The sequence below is a fragment of the Botrytis byssoidea genome (assembly GCF_014898295.1).
Source record: "Botrytis byssoidea strain MUCL 94 chromosome Unknown BBYS_023, whole genome shotgun sequence".
In the NCBI taxonomy this organism is placed as follows: Eukaryota; Fungi; Ascomycota; class Leotiomycetes; order Helotiales; family Sclerotiniaceae; genus Botrytis; species Botrytis byssoidea.
Genome location: NW_024065864.1, coordinates 23,602 through 45,116, shown reverse-complemented (window position 1 = coordinate 45,116; position 21,515 = coordinate 23,602). Strand labels below are relative to the sequence as shown.

At 36.7% G+C, this 21,515-nt stretch overlaps 5 protein-coding genes across 5 annotated transcripts; 2 read left to right on the top strand and 3 right to left on the bottom strand.

The window, feature by feature from the left end:
• Positions 1 to 5,804: 5,804 nt before the first annotated feature.
• On the bottom strand, positions 5,805 to 8,272 carry EAE97_009627 (uncharacterized protein). The gene is made up of 2 exons (XM_038880142.1): positions 8,129 to 8,272; positions 5,805 to 8,073 (listed from the first exon to the last, which is right to left on the bottom strand). Exons 1-2 carry the CDS (start codon positions 8,146 to 8,148, stop codon positions 6,156 to 6,158), a joined length of 1,938 nt encoding a protein of 645 aa, XP_038728848.1. The 5' UTR covers positions 8,149 to 8,272; the 3' UTR covers positions 5,805 to 6,155.
• A 1,143-nt stretch (positions 8,273 to 9,415) lies between these two features.
• On the bottom strand, positions 9,416 to 11,254 carry EAE97_009626 (uncharacterized protein). Its single transcript, XM_038880141.1, has 2 exons — positions 9,884 to 11,254; positions 9,416 to 9,832 (listed from the first exon to the last, which is right to left on the bottom strand). Exons 1-2 carry the CDS (start codon positions 11,090 to 11,092, stop codon positions 9,671 to 9,673), a joined length of 1,371 nt encoding a protein of 456 aa, XP_038728847.1. The 5' UTR covers positions 11,093 to 11,254; the 3' UTR covers positions 9,416 to 9,670.
• Positions 11,255 to 11,388: 134 nt separating this feature from the next.
• Positions 11,389 to 14,369, top strand: EAE97_009625 (uncharacterized protein). Its single transcript, XM_038880140.1, has 3 exons — positions 11,389 to 11,894; positions 12,037 to 12,766; positions 12,840 to 14,369. Exons 1-2 carry the CDS (start codon positions 11,430 to 11,432, stop codon positions 12,571 to 12,573), a joined length of 1,002 nt encoding a protein of 333 aa, XP_038728846.1. The 5' UTR covers positions 11,389 to 11,429; the 3' UTR covers positions 12,574 to 12,766; positions 12,840 to 14,369.
• Positions 14,370 to 14,619: 250 nt separating this feature from the next.
• Positions 14,620 to 16,551, top strand: EAE97_009624 (uncharacterized protein). Its single transcript, XM_038880139.1, has 2 exons — positions 14,620 to 15,472; positions 15,542 to 16,551. Exons 1-2 carry the CDS (start codon positions 15,261 to 15,263, stop codon positions 16,323 to 16,325), a joined length of 996 nt encoding a protein of 331 aa, XP_038728845.1. The 5' UTR covers positions 14,620 to 15,260; the 3' UTR covers positions 16,326 to 16,551.
• A 139-nt stretch (positions 16,552 to 16,690) lies between these two features.
• On the bottom strand, positions 16,691 to 21,036 carry EAE97_009623 (uncharacterized protein). Its single transcript, XM_038880138.1, has 2 exons — positions 20,795 to 21,036; positions 16,691 to 20,676 (listed from the first exon to the last, which is right to left on the bottom strand). The coding sequence occupies exons 1-2, from the start codon at positions 20,889 to 20,891 to the stop codon at positions 17,012 to 17,014; spliced, it is 3,762 nt and encodes a 1,253-aa protein (XP_038728844.1). The 5' UTR covers positions 20,892 to 21,036; the 3' UTR covers positions 16,691 to 17,011.
• Between the last annotated feature and the right edge of the window lie 479 nt (positions 21,037 to 21,515).

Below are 21,515 nucleotides of genomic sequence, written 5' to 3'. Positions count from 1 at the left end.
AATCTTTTGAATACTATTCTTATTAAAGATTTAATTATTTTATTTATTATTATATTTAATATATTAATATAATTAATTACTATCTTTTATTTTTTAATAAGATTTTTAATAAAATAATAATATATATCAATATATTTTGATTATTTATATAAATACAAATTCTTGGTTAAAGTTATTACTTTTTGATTGTTATCTAGTAGTTGAATAATATCTCCATATATAAATATATATTTTATTTTTTCAAGATTTTTAAATATTTAAATTAATTATTTCTTTTATTTAAAGAATATTACTATTAATATATATTCGGATTCAATATTTAATATTGTTATTAAATTCTATTTCTTATTAGTTTATAATATCAATTCTTTATAGAATATAGTAATTCCTCTAAAAATACTTTTTTAATTATATTAATTATTTGCTTAATTTGTATTAATAAAATTTTTTATAATATTTGCTAATAGATTATATTCCTTTACAATTTAGTATTATACTCTTTTAGATTTATATTTGAATTTCTAAATAATTATAGCTCTTAGATATTATGTTAAATTCTTTATTCCTATTTTATAATATTTCGCTAGTTTTGCCATATATTATGATAGTCAGCCTAACACAAAGGAGATATCTGATCTTATATATACTATTAGATGAATAAGGCTATCTATAACTTATTGATATTTAATAATATCAATTAGTTTATCATTTTCTATAACTGATTATAAATATGAGTAATCAGTAGTGGGTATCTTCTTAATATGATATTGAGTATATGAGATTTTGAATTTTGTAAGCATAACTTTCAGATATTCTTTTTAATTTAATATAAATGATTTGTTTACTCAATCTCTTATAACCCTAATACCTAGAATCTTACTAATCTTCCTTAGGTTCTTAATATTGAAACATAAAGAAAATATTATAAAGAATCAATTAAATTGATTTTTTGAGATTGAAAAAGTGATTATATTATTAATATAAATTAATAAATTGAATTATTGAGTAATATATATATATAAATATGGATTAACGAGATTTTAAATAAAGCCCCAATTGATTAATTTAGATTTTAAAAGTTGATTTTAATCTTATCCAACTTACTTAAAGCTATACAAATTTTGTAATATACATAAAATGTATCCATCTAATATATTAATTCCTTAAGATAATACAAGATATATTTCCTTTTTAAAATAAGATTCTGTAAAAGTATTTTTTATATCAAAATGTTAATATTTCAAGTTTTCCTTTGTAATGATTATTAAAAATAAGCGAAATATATTAAATCGCATTATAAAAACAAAGATTTTATTATAATCTTTTCCAAAAACTTAACTAAAATCTTTTATTATTAATTATACTTTGAATCTCTTAATTTTATTATTTTTCATCTTTATTATAAATATTCATTTTATTAAAATAAGATTCCCTTCTTTTAATAAAATATACTCTTCCCAAATACCATTTTCAATTAATAAACTGATCTCCTCTTGAATAATTTATTTCCATTTTTTATTATATTCAGGGTTCAAGATTACCTAATTATATATAATAGGAATAGGGATTTTTAAAATCTATTTTATAAGGAAAACTATATCCTTATTTATAAAGCTCCCCGAAATCATTTGAAAACTTTCAAATACTTTTGTTTTAATACTCGGATTGATTTTTAATATAAAGAATATAAAGATTATAGTATATTTAATAATATTTTCATTTAGATTTACTAAGAATATTATTATTATTATTTTTATTAGTTTTTAAATATATTCATCTAACTCACTATTATTTTATTTATATTTTCGAAAAAAGTATCTTTTAGGAGGGTCTATATTTATAGATATAATTAAGATTTTTATTAAAAGTTTATTGATTTTAGATATTACATTTAATATCTCTATTTCTTTCATTTTTAGAAATAGAATTGATTTTATAGATAAATTGATTTTTATAATATTTTCTTTACTATCTTTATTGAATTTTTGAATATTATTGATTTTAAATATATTAAAAATTACAACTTTCAGGGATTCAGAGATAATAGTATTTTGTAGAAACTCAAATAAGGATTTTTATACTTTTTATATCTTATAAAATCTACCTCTAAATCTCCTATTAAAAATAATATTCTTTATACCTTAAGATTCTAATATAGAATTTCTTATTCTCAAGTTTAAGTCTCCCCCTTTTTTGAATTTATCTATAATCACTTAACTTGTTTATACAATATAATCTAACTTTAGTAAGTATACCCTAATATACCTATTAATTATATATAAATATCCTATAAAGATATCTACTCAAACTATATCTTATAATTTGTTGTACCATTAATCCTTTAGAATTGTTTTTGGATTAATATATATATAACATTTGTTTCCCTATATTCTACAATAACTAATATTTGGAGTTGATCTTATAAACACTTTAATCAAATTGATAATACTACTGTCAATAATTAGTTTAATATTTGTTCTATTCCTATAATATATATCATATTCAATAACTTTATTCTAGAATTCTAATAATAATCCAGCCTCTTTTAGCATAGCTCTCATATTAGCTTTAGTAATACCAATATTTCTCTTAATAATTCTATTCTAATAAAATAATATTATAATAGTTAATTCTAATTAAATCCCAGAGTTTTATTCTTTAATAATTTAAATTAATTTTGATATATTATTAATTCGAGTAGCTATTATCTTATTATTAATATCAAATTCTAATTTAATTTTCTATTTCTTTAATCTTGATATAACTTTGTCTTTTGTTTTTAAAATCAAAATCTAATTTATTCTTATTCAACTATTCATAATTAATAAAAAATAACAATTTTCTTATAAAGATTTTGGAAATAGATTAATAATATTAAAATAAATAAGATTTAATTTTTTTGTTTTATAAAAGCTGAATTATTTCAAAATTAGATTCTTCATTTTAATAAATATATACATTTCATATACAGGAATCTTAGATAAGACTTTGATCAGCTTTCCTAATATCATAACTTTATAAAAATTCCATATTTTTTTAAACCAAGATAATTAAATCATTTATATTATAATAAATAAGTTTCTAGATCCTTTTTGGTTTTATTTAAAAAGATATCTAAAATAATTTTATTTAATTCAATATTATTAATAATCTTTATACTTTATAAAGCAATATTTTTATATCCTTTTGCAATATTTAAAATTATATAAATTCCTTTATCCATTTTTGCTTTAATAATATTTATTTCATTTTTTCAAAAATATATATAATTTAAATTGAATTTACCCTTAAATCCAGTTTTACAAATCTTTTTATTAGAGAGAAGATTGATTTCTAATCCTAATATATATAATATTTTTAAGAGTAAAACTATACTACTATTTTCTAGTTTTATTGTAATAGTACCTATCCGATTATAATATATAATTCTCTTATTAACTTTTATTATCTTTTTTTTTATCTTTTTAATATTTCTAAAGAGAAAAAGTTAATTAAATATATATAAGGAAATACTAATATTTATATATTAATAAAAAGGGGTGGTTTTATAAATAAATTCTTTAAAAATATAGTATTTTTTATTATTAGATTTTTCTTTACTTTCTAATAAATTAAGATTAATTAAAAGATTCTTGTTATTTGCAAGGTAAATTTAATTACTCTTTTTTTTAAAAAATAACATTTTAATTGTTTTTTTAAATATTACTTTTTATTACTGGGTTTTATAGTGTTTATAGATTAAAATTTATACAAATATAAGATCTTTATAATTATATAGAAAGTAACCTTTTTGTTTACAAAAATGGTAAATATAAATATTGGTTATTTCCCCTCAATTTTATTATATTAATAAACTTAATCCTTTATTATCTTTTTATTGATTTGGGATTATATATTTTCTATTAGTAATATAGGCTTATTCTATCTCTTAAATACTGAGTTTTTTAATAATAAGATATTTAATTTTATTTTCTATTATTAATATATTTTGAATATTTATAATATTGATTATTATTTGATATTCACTTGAAAAACTTTTAATTAAAACTAAAAATAGAGTTTTGTTTTTATACAAATCCTTGAATATAGGGTTAGTAATATTAAGTTTACATTAATATTCTTTTAATTTATTTTAAACTTTAATAACAATTATTTCTAAATAATTAATAAATTTAAAAATAAATGTTTAGATTATTATCAAATATAAATTAGCTATGATATTACTAATTCTTAAGTATTTTGATTTTAGATAGTTCCATAATGTTTGTGCTATATTGTACTCGTTAATAAGTGCTTTATTGTTGTTATTAAATAATTTGTATATATATAATAATACACTAGCTTTATTTTTTAAATATTTAGTCTTTTTATTTAGATTAAATCTAATATTTATGATTTTGTTTTTTTCAAGAATTGAAAAAACTTTGGTACTATTAACTTTCATTCCAATTCCTCCAATCTTAATATACTTTTACAATATGGACTCAATTATATAAAACTAATCCTTTTCTTTTAATTATATTTTCATTTGTTAAAATTATTGATTATAAATCTTTTAGATAAGATTTAAAATACTTTTCATTTATTTTTTGATTTTATCCATTTTGATATTTATATAGAGAATTTATAAGGTTTTTTTTTCCTTTTTTTTATATAAATAAATCTATATAAATTATAAATATAAGTATAATTAGTATTGTGTGCTTTTTATTATACCATATATATATTTATTTGTAAATAGTATCACATATTCTTTCAACTCTATAAGTTGGTGGTAGTAGCAATTATAGTATTATATATTACTTATAGGGTAGTGTTGTGTATTCTTTAATTTTATAAATTGAATTATAATAATGATTATATCAATAATATTTAAAGACTATGCTAATTAGATTTTATAATCTATTAAAAAATTGGGTGGAAGAGGTCTTTGTATTGACTATATTACTATGTATATAAGCATATTAATTCTTTTATAATATTATATAAAGGGATCAATATGCCTGTCTATAATTCGTCTAATCTAGCCCATTTAGGTAACCGTATTACTAATCACTACACGTGCTTAGCACTGGTAACTTCTATTCCTTTTAACAGATTCTATTTTTATAAAAAAGAAGAGATCCTAAAAAAAGTTGGAATTCGATATAAATTAGAAAATATAATGGAATATTCTTTATTAGAAAGTAATAAAATCTATTATAAAATATAGATTTCTTTTAAAAAAAAAGCTGAAAAACTTGAATTCTATTATAATAAGAAGGAATATATAGATAAATTGATATCTATATTTAAACCTAGAAAACAATCTAGAATTGAAAGTCCTGAAAAATATAAGAAAAAAGTTTATATATAAGAAAATAATAAACTATATTCTAAGGATATTAAGCCTTAGAATAATATTATAATATAAAAATATTATATAGAATAACTATTCCCTATTTATATAAAAATTATTAAAAAGCTATAAATAAAGGATTCTATATATAAATAGTTTTTAATAAAAAATAATAATAATTCTTATAGATTTCTTAAATATAACTTTGTATAAAAGCTTAGAAATATATATAATATTGAAAATCTATTTTATCTTTTTAATTTATTTAATCTGAATCTAATAAAAAGTATTTGGAATATATTAAAATAATAAATTCAAAAAAGATAATAAAAAATATTGAAGAAATTGAAAAAGATTATATAAAACGAATAAAATAAGATTATATAAAAAGAAATTCAAAAAAGATATATCAAATTATTTGATAGATATAGAATTCTTATTAATATTAATAGGGGATATATACAATCGGAATTGTAATAGTTATTAGCTATTTAGTTGTAATATTATCTCATTTTGGGTTTTTTGAAGTTATACAGACTATCCCGTGAGTCCGTGCACCCACTGGTGAACCAATTATATTTCAAGGTATCACGTAACATCACATGTCAGCAATTTAGTAAGAGACCGCTATTTCATTGTAAGAACACTATGGTTCCAGCCTAGGTATTTTCCCTTCTGGGATTGAGTCATCGCAAAACGCCGAGAGCAGCCGCTCTATTCCCTGTCGTTCATTCATTCATTCATGTATTCATCCATTCTAATCGTCTGCTCAGTACCAGTACCATTTCGCCTGTCTCCTCTTCCAGTCTGTGCTCACTCAGAGACATCCAATCGCATACTTCGCACCCTCGAAAACACCCTTAAAATACTTCTCTGCAAACTGACCACCAACAGAAGTAGGATGACTAATAGCCATTTCATTCTTCTCGATAATCAAACCTGGGATGAACTTCTCTCTGGCTTGATTAGCAAGAGATGTAGCGATGCCCTTTCGGCGGAAATCGGAGTGGACCCAGAGCCGATCGATGCACATGTAAGCTTCTTGTGGGACAGAATTGACAGAGGTGGCAAGAGTTGGGGATACATTGGAGGGGGAGGTCGAGAGCGAGGTATTCTCAGCAGTTTCGGCAGTGGCCATAATAGGGGTTGCTATGCCAATTCGCTCAGCGAGGAGAATACCAATTGGACGGGCGCCGATAACGTAAAGGAAAACCTTGTAGCGGGGAATGGGAATAAGATCTTTAGAGTCGTTGGGGCTGGTGATCATGGACCAAAGTTGCTCAGGAGTTGGTAAGACGCCGTCCATATCCATCAAAGTAGCCTCAAGGATACTCTCTACAAGACTCTTGACGGGACCAGACTCCTTGCAGCTAATGCACTGGACGGTGTGAAGTTCGCCATCAATAATCTTTTGCCATGCTTGAGTATTGACGTACTTTGGCTTGAAAACAGGTCCGCCCAATTTGAAGATGTTGTGGAATTGATCATGCATGCGTTGGTCCGAGGGGTCATTGATCGCATACTGCATGCCGCAATTGGAGCACTTTTTGGAAAACGATTGGCCGAGATCTATAATTTGTTGATGAAGAGCAAAACCCATGGGGCGGGCGATCTCGGCTCTGAGTCTTGCACGTTCTGGAGCTTCAAGGGCCTGGTCGGCGAGTGGGATGAGAGTGCCATGATCGATGATGGCTTGGTCTCTCATGTCTTGAGCATCTTGATAACGTTCCATCAATTCAATTCGTGAATCATCGGTAAAATCTCCACATAGTTCTTGCAAATCGTCTTCATAAATCTCAGACATGGTGTCGATCTTTGGTAGGTTTGGTTTGGTGCTAATGCGACGTCGAGCCGATTTCGATTTTTTCAATGTAGAGTGATCCTGGGGTATTGGGGGAGGTGATGAAGGAGGTGATGATACTGGATGCTGAGATGAATCCGAAAGAGTAGAGGATTGTGATTTTGGCGGACTCGAAGATCGTTGTGGTTGTGGTTGTGGCTGCGGTATTGGTTTGAAGTAGCTTCGAATAGAAGATTTGTTAGCTTTCTCCACAGGATGAAACTTTGTAGTAATAGCGGTATCTTGTCTGGGCAAGATTTCTGAAGAGGGAGAGCTTGGAATCTTGTTCGAAGCCGAAGTGATGTTTCTCCGTGCGTTTTGCCGCGAGGTCTCGGAACCAATTCTAGTATGATTAGAAGCGAGACTTCTTTTTGAAGATATTGGTTCTGAGACAGGGGAAGGTGATCCCGTCGTGTTAGTACCTATATTGCGCTGCAATCTTGAACTAGCTCTTAGAACTGTCGCAGAATTCGAAGCCTGCGCGGTAGAAATGAATTTAACGCCTTGAACCTTCGTTGAAGATTTACCTTTCAAAGAGTCAGGGGATTCAAAAGAATTGATGTCATAATCGCGTCGATTTTGCTGATTTGATTTGAGTTCCGTGACAGGAGAGATAGATCTGACAGATCTAGGAGATAAAACTCGTGAGTTTATGGTAGAGAGATCCTCAACCTCTCCCCGCGGCTGCTTCGAAGGGGAACGAATCAGAGGAGAACGTGGTTTCTCTTCAAAACTATCCCTAGAATGGGGGTTTGAAGGATTAATCAATTCAGAAAGAACTTGAGAGGAAATTGACACGAATTCCGAAGCATCAACGCGTTGTCTCTTGTTGGGGAGATTTTGATTGCTTCCTCTTGTGCGTTTGGAATAAGTTCTCATGGTAGCATTACTTTTTCTTAGGGTACATAATTAGCGGCTGTGCTTTTACAAGTGAATATGTGAGTTGATACCTTTTTGAATGATTCTCCATTGTTACTTCGGGCTGTGGTGTCGAATTTTGTGATAATCTTTCTCCTGGTCATGATGAATTGAAGATTTGGGGAGACGCGTTTCGGGTAATTTTGATAGAAGTTGTGAAAACACGCTAGTTAAAGTGGTGGTCCGTGCTCGAATTGATTAAGAAATGTACTCAATCAAGTCATCCAACATTCATCTCATGAACATTTTGACATCCGATGAACCAATGCATGAACCCTTCATTTTTGTATACCGAAAGGTGAACTAAAGAGTGAAACTGAAATATGAGTCTTATCATTTTTGATTGTTCTCTCAACTTTCAAAAGTCTTGTTCTCAGCCTTGCTTTATCATATCAATAAGAATTCTGAAAGTTACTGCACCTGGATAGATATCATAAAGTTATCTCACTCTTCGAGATTCAGCCTTCTTTATGCCACAGAGTTCTTTCCCTCTACGAAAAAGGTTGCCTAGGGCTGATATCTAGGTATGAAGGTAATATGACTGAGTATGCGTTGGTTGTAACATGAATACTCGCAACACTATGATATCGCCCCAGAGGTTCTCAAGTATTACCTCATTAAATCAAGAGTTGCCAAGCGACGGTAAGCTTGCAATATCTCCACCTCAGGTACTTGAACGCCATGCGAGCGCTGGCTGACCTGCATCATTGGAACCCGGGAAAGTGCTATTTGTGAGAATGTGGGAATATTGACGGGTACACACCCGTTCCCGTCGGGTTCAAGCTCGGTGGTTACTTTGAGATGGCATCCACCCACGGATTAGTTGCCCGGTACCCGATACTGTCACAGTGGGATTGTGAACGCTTTCTGTCCGGAATACAGAGATGTTTTACCAAACAAACCTTACGCATTTCGATGTTCTCATGTGAGGAACCTTGAAGTGATGATTGGAACGTCATTTTGTCCGTGCGAGTATGCTCGGATTTCTGATAATTCCCTAATATATCATGTGATTCATTTGAAGCATATAATAAGTCAGGCAGAATGTGATCAGCATAGAGTGCTGTTACCCCCAAAGGACAGATATGGTCATGGTGCGTATTGAGGTTGACATAGAAGCGAACGGTTTGGGTGCATTTGCTTCCATTGTGTAGGCGCCGCTCGAATAATCACACTTTTCATGCGTTCTGAAAAGCTCACATCCAACCAAGGTAGCTATAGTTGAACTCCTAAGGATATACATATACATTTGAAATAGGTTGTTGGGTTAGCTTAAGATTTCTATGGAAGGATATGCGACTACGGGCCGAAGAGATATAAACTGCCAGGCTGACAGACACATGGAATCAGAATTACAGAATCAAAGAGCTATTTGTGCAAACCAGGTTGATATTAACACACAAATTGGCCTATGATTCCTGGAAGTATTAAGCGTCTATTTTGGTTCTTGAGATCCTGTCTATATAATTCCCGCCAAGTTGAAAGCCTTTTGTATGATACAATAGTTTTGCATCCGGTACAGAAGGCGTGATATCATTGGTACAAACCAAAAACTTCTATTTTGTACATTTCATTCATTTCCTTCGTTTCAAGGTCTTATCCGCCATTTCTATCAGGCCGTCCTTGGCCTCGCTGTCAGGGAATGCACTGATGGCAGAAATTGCCCTGCTCGCATATTCCTCAGCCAGAGCACGAGTTTGCTCCAAGCCATCGCTTTGTAGCACTAATTCCCTTGCCTGCGCGTCTGTTAGTGCGAACTCTTATTTGCTCGTTGTAAAATAACCTACCCGTAAAACATCTCCTTCCTGAGAGAACTTCCTTCCAACTAGGGAGCCCAACTCTTTGTTATTCTTCCATGCAAATATCAATGGGGCAGTCGCAAGACCCAATTCTAAGTCGGCTCCTGCCGGCTTTCCCAATTCTTTCTCACTGATTGTGTAATCCAACATATCATCAACTAGCTGGAATGCCAATCCCAAATTCTTACCATAATCATACGCTGCATCAACAGTAACACCGTCTGATCCTCCGAGTAAAGCCGCTGCCCGGCATGACTTTGAGATCAGGCTTGCGCTCTTCAAGTATGTCTTTTGTAGGTAGTAAGAGATCGTCTCTTCGGTCCAAACAGGATTCTTCTCGTCTTGCGCGGTGTTCTTCAATTGCATGAATTCTCCCTCGACAAGGTTCGCAATGACTGTCGCTAATAATTCGGTAACTTCAGCATCACGCAGACGAGCAAGAGCTACTGAAGCTCGGCTCAACAAAAAGTCTCCAGCCAATACTGCCATTTTGTTACCAAATTCGAGATTGGCAGATGGGTTGCCTCGCCGCGAGACGGAATGATCGATGACATCATCATGTAAAAGGGACGCAGTGTGAATAAGTTCCGTAATCTCAGCCAAACGTCTTTGAGAGGGTAGTATATCACTTTCGGCTGCCGAATATGGTCTAGGCACATGTGCCAAAGGGTTTAATGTAGGTGCGGTAGGATTTACATCCGAGAGAATGGTAGTCGGCGATATTGGATTGTCTATATCTGCAATTTCTTGATTGGGATTATATCGAGGAGATTTGGGCGCTAAGGCTGTAGCTCTAGACATTAGTAGTACAATCATAGGTCGTACATGTTTGCCTTCAGCTTGTGTATAGTATTTCGCAACAGTATCGAGAGAAGGATGTCCAGATCCAAGGAGTTGCCGTATGTTGCCGGTCAGAAACTTCATCTCTTTCGCAACCATTCGTAAAGGGTCTATCGAATCGGCCCCTCCTGTCGCCCGGGTGGTAGCGTTTGAAAATACATTGGACGCCACAGATACCGCCTGCGCCCAGGTTGATTGCTTCCGCCTTATGGAGTTATAATGGTATGAAGGAGTAAGTATAGGACCTAGTGATGCCGTGCAAGTTAATTGACACCGAAAACATGCGCCATTGACCTGCGTTCTGGCTATGGAGGAGCTGGAGAAGAGCTTCGAAGCCCTCATTGAATAATTCCTCATGGCCTGTGAAACCCCCACTGTGTCGAAATACCAATTTTTCTTCGTGGAAAAAACAATTTCAATATTCAATCCCACGTACTAGCACCTCGAAGTCAAGAGCGGCCGTAGGAGTCCTTGCAAATGTAGTATGTATCGAAGAATGTAAGGAATATAAAAATTATTCCCCGCAAGATTCCGAGCATGAATATTTCGGTTGGACTAGACCAATGTCGGAAACGTTAATGCCGATAAGCAACTTTTACCGATAAGGTTTGAAAGCGGGAAATGATACTGAAGCTATCACAAACATCTGAGATTGTGGTGAACTCCCTACTTGATATCTTCATAGAATGTGAAAATGGTTCTCCTTACCATGACTCCGACTATAGTCGAAGCATTACAAATCCTCCATGAATTCGAAAATGCCCATTCTCATGACGAGCCAACACAGCTGCCTAGTGAACAGCAAGCAGAGAGAGAAATCGAAGACAACCCGGAAACCTACTCGGAAAACAAAGTTCAGCTGAATGCAGAAGACAACAAGACAGATGCAGATATAACTGAAGAGAATACTCATAATAAATCGCTTGTCCAGCAGGATGTGCTCACAGCGAGTTTAGAAGACGCAAACCTGGCAGAAATTGCAACGGTGTCAAAGGAACCGCCGTTAAAAAATCCCAAAAGTGGTAATCCCATATCTCATGGTCAAGCCATTGATCTATCTCGAAAGCTAAGGAAATACAATCTTTCGCCGCTCACTTTGGAGCTCTTGCTTCGAGGGTCTCGTGTCTACATTTCACCTCCTGTACCAAAGGCAGAACCTGTAAGTTATGATTCAAATCTGCCGTTGTCAATTCAATATAATCTCCGGAATAAGCTCGATTAAAACATTCACTACACTTTTCAAATGGCACATGCTCGAAGTTGGGCGATAGGCATCTAAGCTAACAATATATCATTTGTAGACGTCGGAATACAAAGCTCTAATGGCAAGACTTCGACGCGAAGAAGAAGCTCGAGCATATGATCGAATGACAAATCCGCCGCCTCCCATGGAAACATTCGCACAAAGATTTCCATCTACATCTGCCGCTTATGCTTTCACTGCCAACTTTCCAGAAGTAGGAAACACCGAGGATGACGACGTTACATATGCGGATATCGATCGACAAATTGCTGTTATATTTAATGTCATTGTATCTATTATTGCTTGTGCATTTGGGTTATGGATGGCTGCAAGGTGGTGGAGCACACCTGCCCGATTAGCTTTGAGTATGAGTGGTAGTCTCCTGGTTGGCATTGCCGAGGTGGTAGTTTACATGGGCTACATCAGACGAGTTGGAGAAGCCAAAGGGCAAGCGAAGAAGCTGCAGGAGGTCAAGGAGGTAATGAAGACATGGGTAGTTGGTGGCGATGCAATGGATGAACGAACAGAGCCTGTCATAATTGGCGAAAAAGATGTTATCGAAGATGCAAAGCCACGCAGAAGAAAGAACGGTTGATACAAGCTCAGGAAGCTCCGGTTTGAAATTCTTCGAGGCGTGTCCTATTATGGCCTTCTAATTATTAACATCAGACGATGTTAATGGCTCTGTAACAATTATGAGAGTTTCGCGGCTTACAGCAGGTCGAAATCTGTTACGAGTTTTAAATTAGATATACAACAGTCTACCATGTTTACTCAAATCATTGAAGGTACGCATTGGTCCCGAAAAGTAGAATTATATGCGGCAAAGATTTTGAGACAGGCGGCTAATCGACGAAACAGAGGAGTGAAAGGATTGCTTCATCGCATCCCACGATAAATTGGCGCTAACATTAGAGGAGATCTGCGAGACATGAACTTTGACCATCATGAGGATATATATTTAGTTGATAATATCCCTAGAAAGTTCCTAGAACATTCAGTCACATTCCTTCGAGTCAAGAACAATACATTTTTGTTTCCATCACGAATCAGAAGACTTCGCTTCGAATCCACCCAACATCTATTTTTAGATACGGGATAATCCCATTCCAACAAATATATCAAGCACATTGCATGACCTTCAACATCCTCCTCTGTTCAGTTCAACTCTCCATCCATACCGAGCTCATAATTCATCCCAGCAATTAATTCAAAATTGTCAACTACCAAATTCCTACAACATACTCGATCTCACCACAGCTTCTGAGAAGTACAAGATCAGATCCTTCTAGCCACAATCAGTCACGCCCACAATTACTTTTCGAAAGGATCACGAATTCTAATTTAATCTTCATTGTCAATACTATGGATTCTCTTACTGAATATCAACAACAATTGCAATCCTTGGAGCATGAGAACAAGCAGCGACAAGCCCGCGCACGAAAGGCTAAGACATCTCAAGATGGCTCCTATATGTGTGATTCTGCGGAATCCCCGTGTCTTCTGGACGTACAATTGGAAATGCTACGTAGGAGCATGACTTCTGACTCGCATGGGGGAAAAACAGAGTCGACGACATCGAGGTGATGCTTTTACGCTTTTGCATGCAGTTCTTTCTTTGCCGGGCTGGGTCATTTATGGGGGTTATGGCAGGAATAGATTTGGGATGGGTTAACAAAGATTAGACGGAACTTGGTACGGCGGATTTGGATTCGAAAACAGAGGATACAGACAAATTTCTCACTTCTGATATGTGCTGGCACATACAACGCCCAATGTTTAATAGATGGATAGGGCATGGACTCGGGATAATTTAATACGCCCGATGTTGCTAGCCGTGTGGGTTCGTACGTTCAAGAGATTTCAAGGCGTTTTTGCGCCTTGCTCTGTTGCATTAAAGGTTGGAGAAAAGTACACACGATTAATAGACATCATAATGCATTAGCTTTTACATCACGATTATACTAATGCCCTGTATTTATGTCGACGGGTGATGCATCTTTCCTCTATCCGGCTTGGCTAGATTACTGTGCCGCCGCCACAGTCGGGCACAGCCACTAGCCTTCCCCAAACTACCTAGGTAGGTCACTTTGTCTCGAGGTCCTTCCCACAATTCGCGTCTTCCAAATTCGAGGCTTTCATCTTGATCTTCATTCCTTTTCCCCTACTCTCAAATGGCACTCGCCCGCCAGCCTCATCTTCTCTCGCCCCCGCCCCGTCTTCGTTGCTCTCACTTCTTGGTATCCCCCCTGCATCCTTCAGCCTCATGTATCAATTGGACCTCAGCGATGTTCTCATGCCAACATCTCTGGTTTCATCTGGATTCCAGGTTTATTTAAACCCCTTTGTCTGCCTCTTTTATTTTGACTGTTTACATGAGGGTTTAATTGTATGAGGGATTAAATTGTCCAATCGCTGGGCAGAAGTTGTCGCTATACTACTAGATGCCTACATGCAGTGGGTTTCGGATTTATATTGGGCTTGGATATGAGGTAAGTTGGGAGGCGAAAGGGTGAGATGCACGAGGTTGAGATGGAAAAGATGGTCTCCGAGATTGGGTTCTGATTTCGAGTGCAGTAAGATTGGGTTCTGAACTTATCTTACCACACTATTTCGTGCAGTATACGAAGATGTTGTGGTGAGGCACATCATCTTGGGTGTATTTTGGGGTTGAGATGCTATTGATGTTGTACGAGACATATTAGAAAATAGGCAGGAGAGCCCGATAACACATGAGCCAGAGGTTTTAGTACTCTCTCTTTCACATCTTGTGGTTCAGAACGGAGCATCAGTCGCAGCCTTGGGATTCTTCGACATGGTTGATATCTGGGGTACCTTGTATCCTTGTCCGGAAGGATTCCTTTTTGTCTTCTAGAAAAAGACTTGCCTCTTAGCTTATAACACATCATCACGGCAGAACACATATTCACATATGAATACTCGGCCATGGATCAATATAGATACAATATGTGTATAATTTCCCTTTCCGTCACCGAGTACATCGTACGCCTCGCAGAAGAAACGTCTCGTAGATACTGAATTCCAACAATCTTACCTCTATGATCTCATGCTCTGCTGGTGATTTTCCTCTTCCCTTTCCCCTCATCCTCGCCCGATGCCCATGTCCCAAATCCTCGTTCTATAAAGTCTACCGCGTATCCTGTCCCACACTTTAATCGTCGCATGGAAAAACGCTCATTCTTCAACCCATATCCATGAATTATCAACAGATCAACTCTGTTTTCAGATAATGATACCCACTCAACTCATATCCATACCATAATGCCCGCCCGCAAACCCACATCCTCTCCCAACACCAACAACCACAACCCATCAAGAACCTCTTCTCAAAACCACAACGGCCCCTATCAAAACGACTGCGTAAAAATGACCGAAACAACAATATCCGAAGAATCAGATATCAAATGTACCCCCGTATCAAAAGAAACAAAAACCACTTCTTCACCGGCGAGAAATGTCTCGGTAGACAAAGTGTACGTACCTTTAAATTCATCCAGCCTGACAAATTCAAGGCAACAAAGCTAGGTTCTAACACATCCCAGTACCTCTTCATCCATAACGCCCAACAGCGAAGCCTCACATGAAGCCTCGCGCCACAATGGGACAGAGACAGAGACAGGGATAGGGTTCCCTCGCTACTCACCGGGCGCTGTGGAAAAGCCACCTCGGTTCTTGGAGAGAAATGGATACGGATATGATCTCGATATCGATAGCGACTTCGCTATGAATTTGGATATGAAAAACAACACATACGTCGACGACGATGATGATGATGATGATGCATATCATTACACATACAAACCCATCCCATCCCTACCTCATCCATCCCACTCCCCTCCACCCTCCCTATCCTCCCACATACCCCGCGCCCCTCATTCCCTCCACACCTCCGACCTCATCTCTTTTTTCCCCGACCTAGAAAATTGTGCTGAGCACTTCAACGACTATTTCAAAAACATCAGGTTCTTCGAGGATCCTATCACTATACGTATACCCCGAGATACAGAACCCGACCGCCAGTCTCATGATACTTCAGATTCAGAAGCTTCTAGACGCGACGAACGATTAGAAGAAGAAGAAGATGATGATGATGATAAACAGAACTCCATTCCTAAAAGTGGAGGAAGCAAAAAGACGGATTCTCGCATACGCATTCATGTAGATGAGTCTTCCCAGCAGACATCCTCTATTCCTCACATCTCAGATTTAGATGCGGAGTACGAACAAAATTCTCGCCTTGATTTATATCCCGAGAGTGAATCTGATACTTCTTCTTCTGTATCATCGTCGTCAGCGTCATCAGAAGATAAAGTGGATGGATGTTAGAAGATCTTGAAGATTTCATGGGATGGGCTGGGGGATTGGCTGGGAGGAATTTGTCATGATATGGTAGAATATATAATGATATGATGCACATCCCAACAACCACACACAAGGAGGATAAATGCATATTTAGCGATAAAACAGAGTCTTCCTTTTAAAATAATACGGAGGTTAGGAGGAGGGGTGGGAGAAAAATTGCAAAAAAACTATCGTGTATCAGACACTCTGGAACAAGGACCAACAGAACAGGGTTGGCTTGGCGTTATACATTTTGATACTCTACTTGTACCACTATTTTAGTAAATTTCATCACCATGAGAAATTAGAAATGGAAAACAATCACCACTGCCAGAAAACTTTGGATTTAATCATCTGTTTTCATGCTATATATGGTTCGTATGTTCATCACTATGACTTTGTGATTAATCTCTCAAGATTTCTACACCTGAGATATGTATGCTCGCTTGCATTCATGTGATATGTGCTCACAAACTACCTAAGTTTTATGTTCCTTGAAACGCACTGACTTGTACAGATGAAAAGTGTACAGTACCATATCCCTTACAAACCACCCTTAACTCCTCCCAACGGCAAACTTCTTTTTCCCCGGGTATCCTCCGCTCATAAGCTAACAAGCAAGCAACAATTCCATTGTGATAGTGTGTGTACCTTCTTCTCGCACCTCTTATTTATTGATCGAGGTCAACGCTTGACTCTCTGCCAAAATATACACCCCCCTCACCATTAATACCAGGTGCCCTCTTCTTAATGATTTTGGCTGGAATATCTGACATATCGTCCATGATACTCTCTGCATCACTCTCGGCATCGCCTTGACCATTTGGATAAACTTGACCAGACTCATCGAGGTCTGCACTTTCTTCTCTCAGCTCGCTATATCCCTCTTGCAATTCATGTTCTGGTGTAGCAGGAACTTGTAGTTCATCTGGGTCTTGCATTACGGAATCTTCATCAAAGTCGACGGGAGGGTAGTTGTGGACGGAATCGTCGAGGGGCATGTCTGGCTTACGACTGATGGATTGCTTGTTCTTCTTGTTACCATTGGAGCCACTGCTGCCGAGGTGAAACTGGGTAGATTGAGAAGTTTCGTTACTGGGATATCTATCGTTCAGATCGTACTGTGCATCAGCCATTTCAACATCCTCAGAATCTGAGTTGGAATCGGATTCCGGCTGGTGCTCTGGCTCATCTTCACTGCTCCCTTCGAATTTTTGTATTCTGGCTGCCAGTTGACTCTTCTTCTTATGCGTAGCCTGCTTTGTCTTCGATCGCTGTTTCTGAACATCTTCATCTTCATCTTCATCTTCATCATCGTCTTCGTCTTCAGATCGAGGCTTCTGAGCACTGGTTGGTACTCCATCATCGTTGTCATTTTCGACGTCGCTATCCGCTACCCTTTCAGTGCTCAATGCAAATGATTTAATTGGTTTCTTGACAGGAGCTGCACGTTGGGATTTCTTTGTCGAATCAGGAACTTGAACAGAATCATTGAATCGCTCGCTCTCCTGGCTGCCGGCAGAATTGTGGTCTCCCTGTGATTCATCTGTCTTGAGCATGCGATGTCTCATCTTGGCCTTGGAGCCATTACCACCAACGTCGTAAAGCTCGGGATTATTCTCAAATAGGGCACTGGTTTTCGACCTCCTGGTTCTCTTCTTGAGACCGGTCGATTCAAAAGGCAAGTCAACATAACCTTCGGGCTCATGAGGTGCTGATTGCTCATATGCTTCGATGAGTAGCTGAACATTCTCTTGAAGAGTCTTATTAGCATGGGTTGTAATATTATGTACCAAGCCACGGAGACAAATTCTCATTTCCATTGCATCGTGGTTTCGATCGAGCTTTTCATCAATCGCTCTCCAATCAATCTTACTCTCCGCTCCTGCTTTACTATCGCGAATGGCCTTTAAAAACTGCAACTTCTCTCCAGCCAGAGTCTTAGTTGCTTCCTGATAATTTTTAAGGTTCTTCCAGCTGTTGCTGATTACAATACGCTCCGCGACAAGGTCATCTGTAGTAGCTTGTTCTCGATTTTTGATCGACTTCCACTTTCGATAGCACTGAAGATGACTCCTGGAAAGATCCATGAGCTCACTGACTTTCATCCAGCTTATGTCGTGTTCGTGATAAGTATCGTCGTTTTCCTCCTCAGGTGTGAGTAGTCCCTCTCGACGTCTATCTTCGCGAACGAGGTCGATGCACTTTTTGACTGCATCCTTGAGCTGATGTTCCTCTTCAAGTTTCCAGGGACCAAGTTCTAAATTTGTGACAGATAGGTAATTTCTCCAGCGATCACGACAATCATCAGGCAAACGATTGAGCTGAGCACCGATGAGAGACCACTTCTTGGGCATTGTCTTGAAGAGTTCCATCAATTCTTCATCTTGCTCGGGAGTCCAGACACCTCGTGCTGCATAGTTGTGAAAGTTTCTCCTACACCAACTCTGGAGGTTTCGCTTGGCAACATCAGGTACTTCTTCTGTCATGAAATCCCAAAACTTCTTTCCATCGATGAGAGCATTGTTCTGAATGATGGTATTGAGAGCATGCTGTTCTAGATCATTGTCGACACGATACAACTCCACGGCGTCTGCGATCCTCCTTGTCTCGTCTTCGTTGAGTCTTCCGTTCCCGTCCCTTGGTCTCGTAACAGATTGACTTCTGCTGCGTTTTGGCTTAGCTCCGCTCGAAGGATCTTTCTTGACTTTGGCGGATTTTTTGTTGGTCGACTTTTCGGATGTTGCTTGTTTTTGCTTTGGTTTTTTGCCCAATTTTGGAGTTTCCATTGCGACTAGAGAAGGCTCATCAACAGGCAAATACCGCTTTCGACGAGTGGTTGATGTATCCACTGACTGTTCCTCATACTCTGAACTGTCATCCGAGGAGTCTTGAGCATTCCCAGCAGATGCTGATCTTCTATCAGACGCGGTCCAACCTGCCATCTCTTCATTCCCAGAACGACTTGTTCTTACAGCAGGTGATGAGATGAACACACCAATATTCGATGCAGGTCGTCTTGTCTTTTGCTTGGGTTTTGATGTAGTCACATTGGAACCTCCATTTTGAGCATCGTCCGAAAACATTGAGCGAATGTCACCGTTCCTGGGATCTGGATCAATTTGTTTTCTTTTCTTCGATTGTGTCTCAACTTGTTCATCAACAGCTGGCCTTTTCCCAAGAGCTTTTGCAGACGGAACAGCTGGTTCTGATTCCAAGCGACGATTCTTGCCGGCAGAAATGAATTGATTCAGTAGGGCAGCCGAATTTGCATCGCCAGCTTCTGTTCGGTTGACTTTAGGAGTCTGTGGTTTAGCGACAGATTTTTTGGCCTTCGAATTTGAGGGTATAGATTTGTCAGAAGTATGACTTTTCTTGTCCAGCACCTGAGTACCATTTTCCTCAATATTTTCTTGTGATTGATCTCTCTTGCTAGTATTCGACTTCACAAGGTAAGATTCGTCTCCGAAATGGCTGTTCAAAGCATCTTCTAGAGGGACTTTGTTGATTAGGATTGGAAATCGATTTCGCTCGCGAGCCTCCTCTTTCCCTTGCGCAACGTCTGATGCAATTGTCTTCTCCAACTTTGACTTTTTCTTTGTCTTTAATTTTTCGTTTGCATGGGTCAAGTCCTCTTCGGCTTTAGTTTCTGTTTGTTGGGAAATCTCCTCTTCACTTGGTGGTGCCGAATGTGATGTACTGGATCTGTGGTTCTTGCGGCGGCTTTTCTTTTTCGACGTCGAATCTGTGGTTGTCACCTCGACTTCAGGTTCTTGATGTTCTGTATCTTCCAATTGTGCTGTGTCAACTGGCTCATTTGGGACATGGTCTTCGTAGGTAATCTGCGATTCTTCTTGGTGAGACTTTCGATGCTTGCGCTTTTGTTGCGATTTGGGTCTTTTAGTGTTGCCCAACTCAGTCAATTCTTCCGTATCAAGCTCTGGCCGATCAACTTGCCCAGATGGGTAAGCTTCTAGGCTTGCCTCTTGTCTGTTTGCATCCCCAATAAAAGCATTCTGATTTGACTTTTGTCGTCTTCGCTTTTCCTTTTTCGCGCTCAATTCTGAGAGTCGTCTAGGTGAAGTAGTTGGATTTCGTTCCGACGAGCCGACATCTTCTGGGCTTACTTGAATACCAGCAATCTGATATTCTCTCTGTAGAACGCTTGCTGATCCACCCATATTCTTATTCTTATTCTTCTTCTTCTTATCTTTCTTGTGCTTTTTCGTACTGGTACCGAGGTGGTCATCTATGCTACCAAATTGGTCACTTGCAGGTTCTCGAGAGTTGACCATGATTAGATCTCTATTCAGGAGAGATTGAGTTGTTTCGGATTCTGGTTTAGGAAGTGACAGTCAGTTTCCTACACCGAAACAAATATGTCAGGTACGATTGAGGAGATGTGCAACAATCTCAGGCTTCTCAAAAGCAAATAATAAAAAAGTTTGATCTACCTTGAATTATCTTATCAGTTTGATCACTTATCGGATCCTCTTCTAAATTCTCGGGTTCCAGCTGTGAGGAGAATAATCCTTTGGCCCAACTCAACATGCTTTACGATTCATGTTACTTTGAATCGTTTATGTGAACTTTGTTGAGGGAATCGTCAATGAAAGTTGGTAGAAAGGAGGGGTCGTGTCTGAACAATTGACCTGAATCAACTTTGGCGCGTAGAGTTATTATTGATTTAATGATTTTAATTTTTGGGAACTCAGATCTAGCGGCCGCTAGAAGAGTAAGGATCCCGTATCTAAAGCTTCCGCTCGGACCTATTTGTATATTTGTGTGTTTATACGAACTAGAGATCACCTGGTGGATTTATTAGTCAGTCAATCAGATCGGTTATACCTCGGATCTTGTGGGAGAGATTGAGACAGAGACTATACTGTTCTTGTACAAATCGAGATACTCAACATCTCTTATATACCCAGATATCTAGTATGCTATGCAATATTTTAATACTCCAAGAAGCTTTACAGCCCTTGTCCATACCATTCATATGCAATTAAGAGCTCAATTCACGTTGCGGGTGCGTTGAGCAGATAATAATTGCAAACAAATGTATCCATCCTATGTCTACTCAACTACATCTCACCTCTCAAGACAAACAAGATATCACAATCAAAGAACATAGACAAGAACGCGTTTTGAATACAGTTCCTGAGATATATGAGG

Bases quoted from the DNA above. Each gene is read 5' to 3' on its own strand.
- EAE97_009624 (XM_038880139.1), top strand. From the start codon at position 15,261: ATGCCCGCCCGCAAACCCACATCCTCTCCCAACACCAACAACCACAAC. The intron at 15,473-15,541 runs GTACGTACCTTT...AACACATCCCAG, and splicing joins AATGTCTCGGTAGACAAAGT to TACCTCTTCATCCATAACGC.
- EAE97_009623 (XM_038880138.1), bottom strand. From the start codon at position 20,891: ATGTTGAGTTGGGCCAAAGGATTATTCTCCTCACAGCTGGAACCCGAG. The intron at 20,677-20,794 runs GTAGATCAAACT...TTCCTAAACCAG, and splicing joins AACTGATAAGATAATTCAAG to AATCCGAAACAACTCAATCT.
- EAE97_009626 (XM_038880141.1), bottom strand. From the start codon at position 11,092: ATGAGGAATTATTCAATGAGGGCTTCGAAGCTCTTCTCCAGCTCCTCC. The intron at 9,833-9,883 runs GTAGGTTATTTT...ACAGACGCGCAG, and splicing joins AGGAAGGAGATGTTTTACGG to GCAAGGGAATTAGTGCTACA.
- EAE97_009627 (XM_038880142.1), bottom strand. From the start codon at position 8,148: ATGGAGAATCATTCAAAAAG. The intron at 8,074-8,128 runs GTATCAACTCAC...ATGTACCCTAAG, and splicing joins ATGGAGAATCATTCAAAAAG to AAAAAGTAATGCTACCATGA.
- EAE97_009625 (XM_038880140.1), top strand. From the start codon at position 11,430: ATGGTTCTCCTTACCATGACTCCGACTATAGTCGAAGCATTACAAATC. The intron at 11,895-12,036 runs GTAAGTTATGAT...TATCATTTGTAG, and splicing joins CTGTACCAAAGGCAGAACCT to ACGTCGGAATACAAAGCTCT.